This window comes from Pavona decussata, unplaced genomic scaffold, assembly GCF_977016875.1.
Source record: "Pavona decussata unplaced genomic scaffold, jaPavDecu1.1 SCAFFOLD_102, whole genome shotgun sequence".
NCBI lineage: Eukaryota > Metazoa > Cnidaria > Anthozoa > Scleractinia > Agariciidae > Pavona > Pavona decussata.
This window is the reverse complement of record NW_028145517.1, coordinates 3,969,590-3,982,189: the sequence shown is the minus strand read 5'-3', so window position 1 is coordinate 3,982,189 and position 12,600 is coordinate 3,969,590. Positions and strand designations below refer to the sequence as shown.

General features: G+C 41.9%; 1 protein-coding gene across 2 annotated transcripts in view; it reads left to right on the top strand.

Moving 5' to 3' along the window:
- Positions 1 to 2,410: 2,410 nt before the first annotated feature.
- Positions 2,411 to 12,600, top strand: part of LOC146471718 (medium-chain acyl-CoA ligase ACSF2, mitochondrial-like) — a 158,593-nt gene continuing 148,403 nt past the window's right edge. The window contains exons 1-8 of one of the 2 annotated variants that reach the window (XM_085120255.1): positions 2,462 to 3,103; positions 6,188 to 6,359; positions 7,040 to 7,168; positions 7,979 to 8,032; positions 8,542 to 8,660; positions 9,670 to 9,723; positions 10,684 to 10,801; positions 11,847 to 11,939. In XM_085120255.1, the coding sequence (XP_084976381.1) occupies positions 2,994 to 3,103; positions 6,188 to 6,359; positions 7,040 to 7,168; positions 7,979 to 8,032; positions 8,542 to 8,660; positions 9,670 to 9,723; positions 10,684 to 10,801; positions 11,847 to 11,939 (849 nt within the window). In that variant the 5' untranslated portion in view covers positions 2,462 to 2,993. Of the gene's footprint in view, positions 3,104 to 6,187; positions 6,360 to 7,039; positions 7,169 to 7,978; positions 8,033 to 8,541; positions 8,661 to 9,669; positions 9,724 to 10,683; positions 10,802 to 11,846; positions 11,940 to 12,600 lie in introns of both variants that reach the window. The other variant, XM_085120254.1, reaches the window with a different exon arrangement.

Below are 12,600 nucleotides of genomic sequence, written 5' to 3'. Positions count from 1 at the left end.
ACTATTTTCATTGAACTGGAATTAAGATTATGAAAGAAATCAAAGATTTTGCTGCGTGTGCACGTAAGCAGCACTACTTAAATACGTGCTTTTTAAAGCATTCAAATAAAAATATCTCAAAGTAGAGTATTAAACTTTTCTTTAAATCGCGATATATAGTGGCCAACCGTATGACATTTAAATTGATGCATTAAAAAATGGGGGTCACCGTGCTCGTTTAGAAGATAAGGACCATTTATTTTCCTGCCGAGCTTAACCTCAACGAAATCCCGTAATGTTCTGCATGCGCGCGCTCGTGCGCGCGCTAAATGACGCGAAAAATTATGCGCAGCAAGGATGCGCAATGCAATTCAACGGAATTAAAGGCCACCTGTTTTAATAATTATACTGCCGACCGTGACGCACACCGCAGTGCATCTCATGGATCATGATTTAATATAACCCGATTATAATCCGCTATATATGTATACATAGAGTGGAAATCTTGTAGCATTTAAACATTTAAACTAATGGGAGATAAATATATGAAAATGCTAATAATAGGAAAAGTAAGTTTTCAAATTGTTTTTTTTTTTTTTTGGAAACCGCATGGTATAAATTGCGTGAGCTCCCCAATCATCGCGCGCGGCGTGAACAGCTGAAAGCGCCGCGCCAAAGGAGCGGCGAAGCCTCTAGGTAAAAAATACCCCTTTTACCGCATTGTTCTGGCGCAAATGTTTGCCTTTGCTCCAAGAATACCGTCAGCCATGCAGACTTTAATATGGCTACCGCCAATGACAGAATCAGGTACGGAAGTTGGCTTTAAGTACACAGCCATGTGTACTAATTGAAAAACTTTCTTTTTGCAATTGTAAGGGGCTCTCCGTGTAAAGCCCTAAAGTATAAGTTGATACTTCATGTAAGTATTTTGAAATGGGCAAATAAAATGATTGATTGATTGATTCTCTGGGTGATTATTTTCTGTGAAGTGTTAATTTATCGAGCCAGAGCCGAATATTAGGCGACTGTCGTCAGACCACGAGCTCCATCGGAAAACCAAAAATTACGACAATTTAGCGTATAAGCCAAAATCGTCAAAATCCACCATACGTATACGGGAACAGATGACAGCCAATAGGCACATAAAAAGCATTTTTTTAGGAAAGTTCGTTCCTGTATAACCGGCCAATGCGTGTGCTAGGTTTGAAGTTCTTAGAGGTTTTCTGTACGTTTTTATAAGCGTTTTAGGGCCAGTTTCGTACGCTAAGAATCAGTGGGTGAATCTACCAGTCGCCATTTTTTTTCGGACTAATTATTTCATGGTCATATGCGATTTTCCTTTTCCTGTTCTCTTCATTTTCCCTTTTTGAAATGAACCCCACAAAAAAAACAGAAAATTATAAGAACAGCTCTAGGGACTAAATTTGTGTCTCCAAGTGCTCCATTCGGAATATTGCCTGCTTAGCTGGCGGTTTTCTTCGCGCGGGATCAAAAGTTTTGGCTGAGGAGAGACGCTATAACCGAAGCCGTGCGAGGAATGAGGAGGAGGCGGGTGAAAAACCGTACTCGCGGTTTCGCCGCTCGTTGAGGGGGCTCCGCCGCCAAAACTTTGACCCCGCGCGAACAAAACCGTCGGCTACGCAGGCTACATTGAATATTGATCATGGCATGTTTTTCTTTATACAAGAACAACAACTTTATTTAATATACTTATATCTTTTACAGGAATACACAGCCTGCCCGCATATAGCAGAGCCAATCGACACGGGCTGTGTACCTTAATAATTATTACAAACATGAATAAAATTAGAATAAATTACACAGTTCCTAGCCTGCGTGCAGACGCTTCTGTGCGCTGGCCCACTACCTTGTGGACCGGCCATTTTTCGGCATAAATCCAAAGGGTGTTGGACTTAAGGCGGGGGTAAGCCTTAAAGCCGTTTTCATGCCGATTAAAATCGGTTTCATGGAAATGTCTCGTTCACGTTTCAAGCAATCCAAAATCTCTCTGCTTAAAACGGAAACCAATGTTGTTGGGTGTTTTGTGAATTTTTAGGTGAATTTTGGGTATATTTGGGAGGAGATAGTTTTTCTAGAAGGATTGGTAAAATTAAGAGAAATAAGAAATATTGAAGATTTAGTGAGGTTTTAAAATTAGAATTTGTAGTTAATAATTAAAAGACAGATACCCAGTTAGTCCACTAGAAACCTGGGGTGCTCTTGCGTGGGTATCAACTGTCTGTTGGTGTTTTAAAAATCATTTTCTTTCTTTCATCTCTTCTTCAAACCTCTAAAAATTCCATTCAAATTCACGTTTACCCCCACCTTAACAACTATGTATTTGGTTGGACTGAGTGTCGTTGTAACGAAGCAAATCAACACTTTAAGGATTTTGTCTGTCATGGCTCATTGAGCTCACGTCAGAGTCGCGAGTCACTGATCTTTACGCTATTGACATTGTTACAACTAGAAGTCGTGACAGTCACGGTTACACTTACACTGAAGTGGCTTATGTCGTCACGCTGCATCGAGTTTCCAACCATAAAAACTACAAAAATATGAGGAAGTGTACATAAGTGCGTTGAGAGCCCCGTAACCGCGCAGCCACGTAGCCATTTGATTAAACGGCTCATGGCTCGTGTACGACGACCTGACTGACGTCATTACAGTGGGCACAGAGGAGCAGAGGAGCAGAGGAGCAGAATAACAGAGTAACAGAGGAACACATCTATCCAGGTTTTTTTTATGGGTACAGCTTTGGAGTGACCGGGTATCCCGGACTCTTTCCTCTGCGGCGGCTCCTTCATAAAAAAGGAGCGAAAAGCCGGAAAGAGGAAGAAACACGGAAATGGCTCTCTCTCCGGGCAGTTCTTTATTTGTCTCTTTCGACCCCCGCGCTTCTCTCCTTATTTGTCTAAAGCTAAGCCTAACGCGCGTCACGCACTCCTCCCCACGAGCATAGGAGACTCGAGAGAACCAAAGATGTGCTTTTGATTAATTAATCAGGGCAAATAATGGGCTCCTTTGTGCGTCAAATAGCAATTCAGAACTTTAAAAATGCACCATATCTTGGACTCTCTTTACATCGGACACTTATTCGGAATCATTCCAGTGTGGAGTCAAGGTCAGTTTGAGTCAAAGTCAGGTTAGTTTGATGTACTTCTGGCTACAGTGCTACTGGTGGCCGTTTTTGTACTAGAATATTCGTCTGTTATGTGTCTCTAGCATAAAGACGGGCACAAGACGAAGCACAACGGAAGATAGTTTGTACAAGCTAATTTCTCCGGCTTTGTGGTACAGTTGAGTCGTACAGTGGACACCATTCGTAAACAACTAAACATTCAAGTGTCAATTTAAAGACATAAGAAATTTTGAGGTGACCTTTTGCCTAAGAAAACCTTAGGTTTTCTTTACAACTAGCAGTTTCAATGTGAAAGTGCTAGATATAGCTAGATATTACACACGAGAAATGTGTGTAATGTGTATGTGTGTAGGTGTAATGTATTTACCCACGAAACACCAAAGAGCTCTCGGAGCTCGTTCAAAGGTGTCCGTGCGTTCCAAGTCGAATTGGAATTTGGAAATGTTGGGTTTTTTTGGAGGAAGAAAAACCGGAGAACCCAGAGAAAAACCCTCGGAGCAAGGACGAGAACCAACAACAAACTCAACCCACATATGACCCCGAGACCGGGAATCGAACCCGGGCCGCATTGGTGGGAGGTAATGCGCCGATCAAATCGAAACTTCAACATCCCCCCCCCGGGCAAACCCCGGGCATTTGACTATTTTCTGTGCCCGGGAGTGGGGAATTTGACGGGTAAGGCCTTCCCGGGGGTGGGGAATTTGACCTTGTCTGGGTGGGGCGGGGAAAATTGAACCGGAATTGTCAGGTTTCAAATCGCTTTTTTTTGGGGGGGGGGGGGGGGGGAGGGGCGCCGAAGTCGCTAACAGCTATAAACGCGTGTATGGACGAGATGGAAGAGTTTAATGGAAGAGATGGAGCATTACAAAAAAAAGCTTACAAAAAAAAGGTCTTCAAAAGTGAGAGTGCTTAAATATTAATTATTTTTATAGGTTGTATATAAACGATGTAGATTTTTTATACAATGAGTCAAGCTGCGGCTTTGTCCCGCAGTGAATAGTGAAAGAAATAAACAATGTCGAATGAAAAACCGCTTCGGCTTAAATTGCAGAATATCCTGCCACTCGAACAACATTCTACGTAGCCGGCTAACTAATTAATATGTATTTCTAGTTCTTTAAATGATGTAGTGCTTTATGCAATGAGTCAAGCTGCGCCTTTCTCCCGCATTTGTGTCTGCAGAGGTTTTTAGAATAGCCATAAAACAGCAGTGAACAGTTAAAGAAAAAAAAAACATTGTCGAATGAAAAACCGCCGCTTTGGCTTAAACGGCAGAATACCCTGCCATTTGAACAGTCTACGTAGCCGGCTAACTCATTTTAAAACAACCTTTGCCGTGTTTCAGAGTTAAAACAGCTTACACTTGCTGATTGACATTGTCCGACTCATGACAGGAGCCGACAACGATTGTTCTTTAGGAGGGGCGTTTGACAGACAAATTAGGGCATTTGAACACCATTTTGGCCCGAAGGGGCGGGAATTTGAACGATCCAATCTTCAAAAGTTCAAATGCCCGGGGTTTGCCCGGGGGGGGGGGATGTTGAAGTTTCGAGTTGATCGGCGCATAAGTGCTCTTACCACTGTGCCATCCCTCTCCCCCGAACGGCTGTCATGAACCTTAGCCCTGTCGGCGTTTTCCATATTTTAAATGTCACAACAATGAAGCTTATGTTCTTCGGTAATCTCTAGACGCCTCTCAGCAATACAAACGCATTTGGCTAGATTGAACAATACCCTGTCCATTAAATATTGGTCAATATTCACTTGAAGTAAAACACTACTCCTCCAGTCTTGTGACTACAGAACTGAAGGATGACCAATTGTACTATCTCATTCACACCATGGCCTAAACACGTTTAAAAGCTGTTTAGTTAAACACAGTTTAAAATTGTTTCCTTCATCAGTAAAAGCTGCTTTTGGATTTTTGTCGACTACAGCTGAGACTTATCACAAATAAAAGCACAAGTTAACTTTTACTTGAATCTTATGTCAAAGCCAATGGTTCAGCTTTCTGTTGCCAATTTTCGTTTTGTTTAACCTGGTTTAATTATTGCCGGTTGGTGTGAATGGAGCTTTATGCTAAATTATTCACCGACTACCGGACCGCGGGACCGAAGACTACTAGGAGTATTTCTACTTGCACTTGGGCATAATACTAGTCAATTACACAGTTGTCTCCGGCATTTCGTAAGGTTTTCGTGTAATGGTTCGCCAGGGGACATTTATACTTCAGGTAGATAGACAATGTGGAGTTAGGATAAGACACATAACAACATGGACACAACGACATAAAGAAAAGGTCAGTCTTTTCTTTACGTCGTCATGCTTATGGGCATTATGCTATGTTGTTCAAAATTTCCATTTGCGGAAGTACTAATGTCATTATGCATTCTCGTCCCCAGTGCCGCCCCGCCGGAGGCTGGCTAAGAGGGACAGGAAACTCTGGGGACGAGAAAACCACGGTACGAAGTACTGCTGGTACTTCCCCCGCAGGAAGGTTCTGGGTAACCACGGGTGTAACCTGTGATCAGGCGTTCTTTTCTTGTTTTCCAGTGAGCGCGAAAGTGGCGCGAGCTGCCACACTTTCGCGCTTACCCGAAAACAAGAACGCCTCATCGCAGTTTACCACGGGTGTGCTGCGCTATTTTTGCTTTTCCGCAGAAGTAACAGAAATTAAAAACACATCGATTATGGCGAAAGCTAGAATTTTCTGGCACGATTCGTCACCCAAATCACGACTCACGCACACTTCCAATTTCTGCACGTATGTTTGTAGGGAGGAGAATTCTCCGGCGCCCGTGCCCATAGTTGTGCTGTACGATCAAGTTACGGCAAAACGGCAACCGTGAGATTCGCGTTTATGTTTTCTTGAAAAAAAATTACATAAATGAGAGTAGTGCAAAGTAATTCTGACCTTTGATGGTAACCGCAAAAATACTCAATTTTACTGAGAAACTGAAAACAGCGAGAGGCAAATGTAGGCTAAACATGGTCACGTGGTCATGCATTACTGCCGTTTGCCGTAAACGTAATTTTAAATCTCTCTGTTATTATATTTATTTTTAGCTCGAACGGCAAGTTAGTGTACAGTTACTGCCATGGCACATCTGACAAACCTCTCCTGGGGGAGACCATAGGGGAACGATTTGACAAGGCTGTGGAGAAGTTCCCGGATAGAGAGGCGTACGTCTTCTGTGAGGATGGCAACCGAGCAACCTTTTCACAGTTTAAACAAGAGGTAGGAAAATAATAGAGTTAAAAAACACAGGGTTAAAAAACTAACGATATAGGGTTGACAGAGTTAGTCTTCACAGCTCGGGCCTTAACTCAAGGTTTGGGATGAAAAAACAGTTAGTTTAAGGAAATAGGTTGTTTGGGACAACATGCAATGCCTTTTTCTCGCTAATTTGATTGGCGCTGGTTAACACGTACGAAGCAGGCATGCGCAAACATTTTATTTTAAACAGAAGGGACACACAAGAGACACAGCAACAAAAAGAGTGCGCATGCTCGGCTTTTTTGGCAAATGAGATCAGCACAAGGCGTAAGAGAACCTCGTTTCTAGGGTCTTTTATCCCCCACCCCTCTGGGGTGGGGGATAAAAGACCACCCCCATGAGAAGATCTGGAATAAACACTATGTTTCTTGAAGATGATCTGATGTAAAAAAGATCCCGGAAAGTAACAGGGCACCTCTCGCTCAGTCACGGAGCCAAATTCCCCAAAAGCCCCTGTAACAGAAATATCGGAGCGCAAATGACTGTGCACAGGCTTCTACTAACAGACAAGATGCTAAATTGGTCGGCATAACCGAGCAGAAAGCGCAAACATGAGACAGAAGTCGCGCATGTCTCCCAGCCCCCTTTCAACCGGGTATAAACTATGTTAGCACTTGTAATATGGAAAATTACTCTTCTAGGTTGATCAGCTTGCTGAAGGACTCCTTTCCAGAGGGTTGACCAACGGTGACCGATTGGCGATCTGGGCGCCAAATATCAGAGAATGGATCCTAGCACAGTTTGCTTCGGCTAAAATCGGACTTATATTGGTATGTATTTAACTGTGAAATTGTTGGAGTGACTCCGTCCACACCAAAGTGTTTTTTAATCCGTTTTTCATGGGGTTCGTCCACCGACAAAGTTGTTTTTTTGGCAACACACGTGTTTTGACCTTCGTTCTACTTTACTGAAAATGATTCTAAGCGGCGTCAGCATTTCCTAATTTCTGATTTAAGCTCCTTTTTCCCCTCTCAACACACATGCGTTTTCAAATTGATGTGGTTTTTACCGTCTACTCTAGAAATTTATGCGTTTTAAAGTCTCCGCTTTGAAACTTTTTTGGAACGGTCTCCATTTTAATCATGCGAGTGTTTTTTAATTATCGTTGTAATGTGGAAAAGACATTTATTTACAATGTATAAATTGTAAAAGCCGATCTTGTACCCACAACTTTGTTCCCAGATCCTTTTCCTTGTAAATTGGGAAGGACGGGAATGAGGTTGTCGTACCCAGAGTCCTCGGGCCCTTTGGCAAGCGGTTGGTTACCAGGAGAGACTGGGGAAATCGAAAAAACAAATTTTGTGATTGGCTATCCGTAATTTCTCTGCCTTTTACTTGCATTGTTTTAGCGCAGAAATCCTGCGGTCTACCGCTGGCCAAAGAGCCTGAGGATGCTGTTCGGGTAAACGAGTCCGCGCTCCTCGTCCGAACGGACTCTTTTCGCATTCGGGATGAAGTCCTGGACCCGAGGGAGGGGCGGATATCGGGCCAATGTAAAAGCGGATCAATAAAGTAACTGGTAACTTTTGATAACGTGCTTATTTCGGGGAGTCATAAAAGTTAACGCCTTCCTTTCCCAGGTTTGTCTTAACCCTGCATATCAACAACCAGAAGCTGAATATGTGTTGAAGAAGGTGAGTCAGTTGATCAATCTTCATTTTGTTGTCGGCCATTTAGGAAAGCTGTAATGGGGAGCTTTGTTTTTTTTTCCGAGAAAAGGAAGAAAATAGTAGTAGAAGAAGACGGTTAGCCAGAGACAAATTGAGATCTACAAGTGATTCCTGGACGTCGTTCACTGCAGGTCAAATTCATTAGTTAAGTTCTGTAACTGACTGGAGTTTGTAATGTTTCCTGTGAAAAGTTGTAAGGTTTTGCCCGAGTCCGACAGGCCAACGTTTTTGCATTGAGGTTATTCCCAATAAGGTTCAGGGGGTGTTTGTCAAAACGAGTCCTGTCAGATGTAAACGTATTAGATTATATGTAAGTCAGAATGTTTCTTCTTCCTTGTCGCATCATCCAATACACTTTCTTCGAAAAGTCATTTGATGCATTTCTTTGATGTAATGATAAACAGTGACAGACATCCCATCCTTTCCAATCACTGATATATAGCTCTTTCCAAATGACTGATTTGCTTTTAAAGGCGGGATGCAAGGCTCTGATAGCAGTAGATGAATTTAGAACCCAGAACTATTACGATATGCTGACAAGGATGGTACCCGGACTCAAGGACGCAAAACCTGGAGATCTCTACAGTGAAAGGTTTGAAAACACTAGCAAAATACCAAGAGCTGTTCTATTGAAAGTGGTCAGTATCTCGTAAACAAATAAGACACAGGCTAATTTTAAAATTATTCCACAAGTCCACCAAAAACATCATAATGGATCCCTCAACTGTTCCGCTTTTGGAGCGTCTACCAACTTTGGCCACAAGCGATTTATTAGGACGCCAAACCAGTCACGTGAATTCATTTCTAAACCACAGTTGGCTAATTGTTTGTTTTGGTGGTGACGTAGCTAAATCCCAATTCGGAAGGCGTACCTCCCGTGCGCCGTGCCAAATGCTTCACTGTTGCCGGTTTAGCAGCGGTACGGCGCCAAAATAAGTTTTTTCGATAAATTTCAATAATACAAGTCAAGGCAAAATCTCATAGTACAGCAGAGCTTTCCGTATAATACAACAAAAGAGCGCAAATGTATTAGGTACAGCGCATGAAAGATACGGTACATATAAGAACCATGCAGGTTTAAGAGCCGAAGGAAAAATTTCTAGGACGAGGGAATGAAAGAAAAAAAAATATGAATGGAGTGGAACTTGCAGGTAAGCTGAAAGCAAAAATTGGCCTGCTAGTAAGCGTTTCTGTGAATTTTCCTACCCAAAGGAAGCGGTTTACGCTTCAGCTTTCTTGCGACCAAAAAGACGAAAAACGCTTAAACCTGTGGAAACGCTTGCTTCGTAGGTTACCTGAAAATCAAAGCTTCACTTGAAATGCATGTAATTTTTTCGCCACGAAACAAAAAGATATTCTCTTGTACGCTATGATTAAAAGCGGGGAGCCACTGAGCTTTTTAGCCAGCTTGGTTGAAAATGGATAGAGCCAAAAAGGAGATTTTTTAACACGGGTTAGCGAAATGGACGGAGGTTGTTTTCGTTTTTCTTTCCTTTGCTTTCGTCAGTACTTCGCAAGTAGTCCAGATTTGCTGAGACAATTAGGGTGCATGGCTTTGTCAGTTGTATTCTCTTCTTTGTTTTGTTGTTCGTCTGATTCAGATTTCCAGAGCTTAGAGATGTCTTTATTGTGAGCAAGAGTAACCAACAATTCAGGTCAGTATTACAGTGTCAAGTCCTCTTGCTAGAAGCCCCACCGTACGCAGTACAATAAAATTCCTCGCTAGTTTTACAACATTGCTGGATTTGTTTTTTATGAGGCAAAATTCGCAAAGGAGATACATCCACCGATCCAACGTGCCAAAAAAGATGACTGGTATTACCTATAATTTTTGGCGTACGAAATCCCTAAAAACGCTCATAAAACGTACAGAAAAGTTCTAAAAACTTCAAACCTAGCATGCACAATGTTGCTAGTACAGAGACGAATTTCGCCTAAAATATGGCTTTCTTTGTGCCTATTGGCTGTGTTAGGTTCGCAAGGTATTGTGGTAAAATGTACAGTCACCATCTTTTTGCGTAAGGTGGATTGCAATCCGGCATCGGTGTTGAAAAAACATTCTGTGTCTGTGTCGCTTCTTAGATGAACAGTACAAATGGTGTAGCTAATACAATTGCAAGTCGCCTTGTACCGTAGTGATGAGAGCATCCAAAGGTTGCGGATGGTGATTCAGTGTTTGACTTTTATCTGAAACTCAAACTGAGTTTTTCTCGGGTTCTAGGCTAGTGAATTCAATAGGCTTGCGTAATACAATCTTAGTAAAACATCAAGTATTGCTGTATGAAGTAGGATAATGGCTAGACGCGCTTTAATTCCGTAGCTGTGAATTCTGCGTGCGATGTTGCGTCATATCGTAGGTTTTTCTCCGGGTACTCAGGTTTTCCCTTGTCCTCAAAAACCAACATTTCTAAATCCCAGTGCCCAATTCGACCTGGAAAGTGTCCCCAATTAGTGGTCTGCGCTAAATACATTGGCACTTAAATAAAGTGATTTGTTTTATTTATTATTTATTTTATCGTCCGACCTTAACTCACTGCAAGTGTGGCAGTGATACTGTAACGCCTCCATCGGGAAGCTTCTATCTTCCATGTTTTAGTCTGTTTCTATCTTAACAGAGGAACTACGTCATTTGAGGATGTGATGAACTCCAAAAGCCAAGATGCCAGACAGAAGATGAAGGACCTAAAACGAGAAATTCAGTTTGATGATCCTACGTGTCTTCTTTTCACGTCGGTAAGGCTGATTGGATTTCCGGTGATCATTGGTCAAAATCTCGTTTCAGGTTTAGCTTAACCTCAGCAGTTTAGCAGCGCTCTCATGTCTTCTCGTTCAGTCGCTTGTTTCCCGTTTCCCGTTTCCCGCGGGAATGATACCTAGCGAAACGAAAGGAGAGCCGGATCGCAGGTCACGTTTAGCCTCACCGCAACTTGTCCGCGGTCAAACGTAAAAACTAGAAGTTCGTTAACGGTAACGGTTTCAATTTGAGATCTCAAATCTAATAATTTTTTTTTGAGTCTGTGAGTTTTATACGTAATCATTTTATGATTACTAAGAGAATTTCAAGTTTTTTATGGTGAACAATTTGGAGACTCATCGACACTCTGGGCCAGTTTTTTAAACAGAGTCTAACTTAGGCCGCGGCTTAAGACAATCAGTGTGCCTCCAAATAGATAGATAAATAGTTTTCTAGATAAATAGTTTTCTAGTCTAGGATGCAAGCCTTCTTGTTACTATCACCACCAGACAATGTTTAGATATGACTGTTGGCAAAATTGAAAATGGCTTAGAACGTGTTTTTGGTAAAGACCGTCTAAACTGTCGCTTTTAATAACTGACCCTCTGTGTCTGTGCTTACTGTTAATATACTTGATCGACACTTCACTGTTAAAGATAAGATTTTCACTTTGAGAACGCAAAGCTGACTTTAGAAAACTTGAAACTTTTTTAGTAAACCATAAAATGATTTAGTAAACACAGTCTCACAAAAACTTGTCAGCTTTGCGTTCTCAAAGTGAAAATCTTATCTTTAACAGAATTTTCTTATGTTTTTACTGCGTTTGACACCTCAACTATTTTACCATGCTATAAGCCAATTCCGAGTTGCTGTGAACGTCATTGTAAAAGCGAGGCTAAGTGCAAAGCTTTTCATGTGAAAATTAGTTTTGTTTGCATATGAATGAAAACTAATTTTCACAATAAAAACTTTGTACTTAGCCTCGCTTTCATAATGAGGTTCAATTGAGTAATGGCCTATTTTTTAACTCTGCTTGGTTTGCAGGGAACGACGGGACGGCCTAAAGGAGTAACACTGACGCATCACAATCTAGTGAACAATGCTTATCTGACTGGAGACAACATGAACTACAGCGAGGTTAGCGCATTGGAAAATACGTAGTTACAAACACCCCCAGTCAATGTTCAGTTAGTTAAGTTGCGACGACTTTCGAGTTCGTTAACCTACTGTAGGTTTGTATTTACATAGGTCCTGTTTCTGGTTTAAATTGTCTTCACTTGAAATTGGATATATTTTAAAACGCATTTTTTCGTCGACACGTATGCGTTATCTTTGAAGGCACAGACTTTAACAGAAAATGTTTTCTGTTTCTGCTCCAGGGCTGTAATTTGAACTGTCTCGTTGACTTGTTCACTGTTTTGCATGAGCATACGTCAGCTCGCTCCCATGTTACTAAAGCTCGCACGCGTTTAACATGCGTCTAACATGCATCTAATTTATATCTAACATGCGGCGGTCTAACTTGCGTCTAAAATACGTCTAACATGCGTCTAATCTATGTTTAACTTGCGTCCACTGGCGAGTCCCTTTTGGCGCTACGTAACGGGAGTCTATGCGCGCATGTTCGCTTTTCCAAATTCGCACTTCCGTTTGCCGAATGCAGTGCATCTAATATGCGTCTAGCTTGCGCCTAACCTGCGTTTAACTTGCGTCCACTTGCGAGCGCCTTTTAGCACTACGTAACGGGATTCTTTAAAGGCATGTTCGCTTTTCCAAACTCGCACTTCCGTTTCGCCGA